This window comes from Myotis brandtii, unplaced genomic scaffold, assembly GCF_000412655.1.
Source record: "Myotis brandtii unplaced genomic scaffold, ASM41265v1 scaffold12782, whole genome shotgun sequence".
In the NCBI taxonomy this organism is placed as follows: Eukaryota; Metazoa; Chordata; class Mammalia; order Chiroptera; family Vespertilionidae; genus Myotis; species Myotis brandtii.
The window spans coordinates 4,396-6,171 of NW_005354501.1; the positions used below are offsets into that span (position 1 = coordinate 4,396).

Below are 1,776 nucleotides of genomic sequence, written 5' to 3' on the forward strand. Positions count from 1 at the left end.
CATGGAGCCAGCTGTGGGGTGGGAGGAAGGGATTAAACACAAAAACCAACAGGGTAACCGGAGGACAATGCGATAGCTCACCCCAGCGGCGTTGGTTGCGGTGGGACTGTGGGCAGTTCCTTTGAGCCCTGGGTCCCAGGCTTTGGGCTGTCCTGCAGCCCCAGAGAGGGGCGGCCGTCTTTCCCCAGGCGGGGGCTGTGTCCACCACCTGCTGTGCCCGGAGCGTGGGTGGAGGGGGCTGAGCTGGGTGGGGAGGGCGGGGTTAGGACAGGGAGCCACCTGTCTGGTTCTGGGGGCAGTTCTGACTTGATGTCAGGCCACATCCTGCCACGAGGCCTATGCTGCGGTGACACCATCAACCCAGGAGACACAGCGAGTAACCCCAATGGTGCTGCGTCCACCTCCAGGTGCCAGGCAGCAGCGACCTTGCTGACATCGAGGCATTGTCCTCTCTGCCACCCTGAGCGCACCTTTCTACCCAACCCACCCGACCCAGGGGTCAGCACAGCCCCAGGGCAAGGACAGGGTCCAGGCTGCCGCACCCCGGGCAGCACTGGGGCGCTGTTCACATTCACCCTTTCCGGGGGCTCAGGGACTCCAGCCCTGCGGGCTCAGAGCAGGTGGGGCACGTTCTCCTGATGTTGTGTGTCCGGGATGCAGCATCGGCTCCCACAGTGGGAGTCAGTGTTTGCACACAGAGGTCTGGCCTGGGGACGTCTGGAGCCAGCGAGTCCTACCTGCCACGTCCAGGTCTACCCGGTAGTGTACCAGGTGAGTGTGCATGTTGCCGATCAAGTGCGTGTGCAGGCGTGTCCCATAGCGCAGCCCCTCGGGCGTGTAGAAGGTGGCGTGCACGTAGCCAGTGGCGTGCATCTTGGCCTCCATCACCCCGTTGGGGTAGAAGATGAAGTCCCAAATGTAGTCATAGTTGTAGACCGTGGATGTCGTCCGCAGCACCAGCACCTGGCCCTGGAGCCCTGCATAGAAGTTGAAGCCACCCTTGAAGTCGGAGTCAAAGTGGCGCCGAAGGGGCACCCCCGTGGGCATCTCGAAGACACAGAGGGCTCGGGGGTAGTGGACAGGGTCGTCGGCATCATAGTAGTGGAGGGCATCCAGGAAGGTGGCCGTCTCTGGGCAGTCGATGCCAGGGGCCAACTCATGGGTGACGGTGCCCAAACCCCAGCCCACGTCGATGTACTTGGTCTGCATGCCCGCAGGTGTGTGGCCTCCATACAGCGCCACTGCCTCCTGGACGCTCACCTCGTAGGCAATGCGCTCCCCACCGAAATGCACGTTCAGCACCTGTAGCCCCGTGGAGGACCGCAGTCTGAAGGCGAAGCTCCAGCCCCCGTAGAGCACGGCGTTGCCCTCCAGCCTGTAGCGGGGGCCTTGGGGCTGGACCAGGTGTGGGCCCTTCACGGTCATGGGGCTGGGGAAGTGCCCGCGTGGCTTGTAGGATGAGAAGAGGGGCGGCTCCTCTGAGCCCTCGGCCCCCTTGCCCTCGGGGAGCGGGTCCTCCAGCAACACCATGTCCACCTCTCCAGCATCGTACTTCCGGGCCAGCTCTTCTGGGCTTCGGTAGAACTTCCCGTTGTACCAGACCTGCTCCACCGCCCAGTCCTGGGCGTTCATGCTGCTGTGGTCCAGGAGGAGCTCCAGGCCTGTGGGGTGCAAGTAGAAGCCTTCCACAAAGCGCTGCAAGATGATCCAGGAGCGGCGCTCGCCTGAGGCCAAGCCCTGAGGGGCCACGTCGGTGAAAGTCAGGCATCGGGTGTG

General features: G+C 63.7%; 1 protein-coding gene across 1 annotated transcript; it reads right to left on the bottom strand.

Moving 5' to 3' along the window:
• Positions 1–681: 681 nt before the first annotated feature.
• Positions 682–1,770, bottom strand: LOC102245958 (amiloride-sensitive amine oxidase [copper-containing]; the record flags this gene model as incomplete). Its single annotated transcript, XM_005859565.2, has 1 exon — positions 682–1,770. A coding segment is annotated over one exon (1,089 nt), but the record flags the coding sequence as incomplete, so codon positions are not given.
• Between the last annotated feature and the right edge of the window lie 6 nt (positions 1,771–1,776).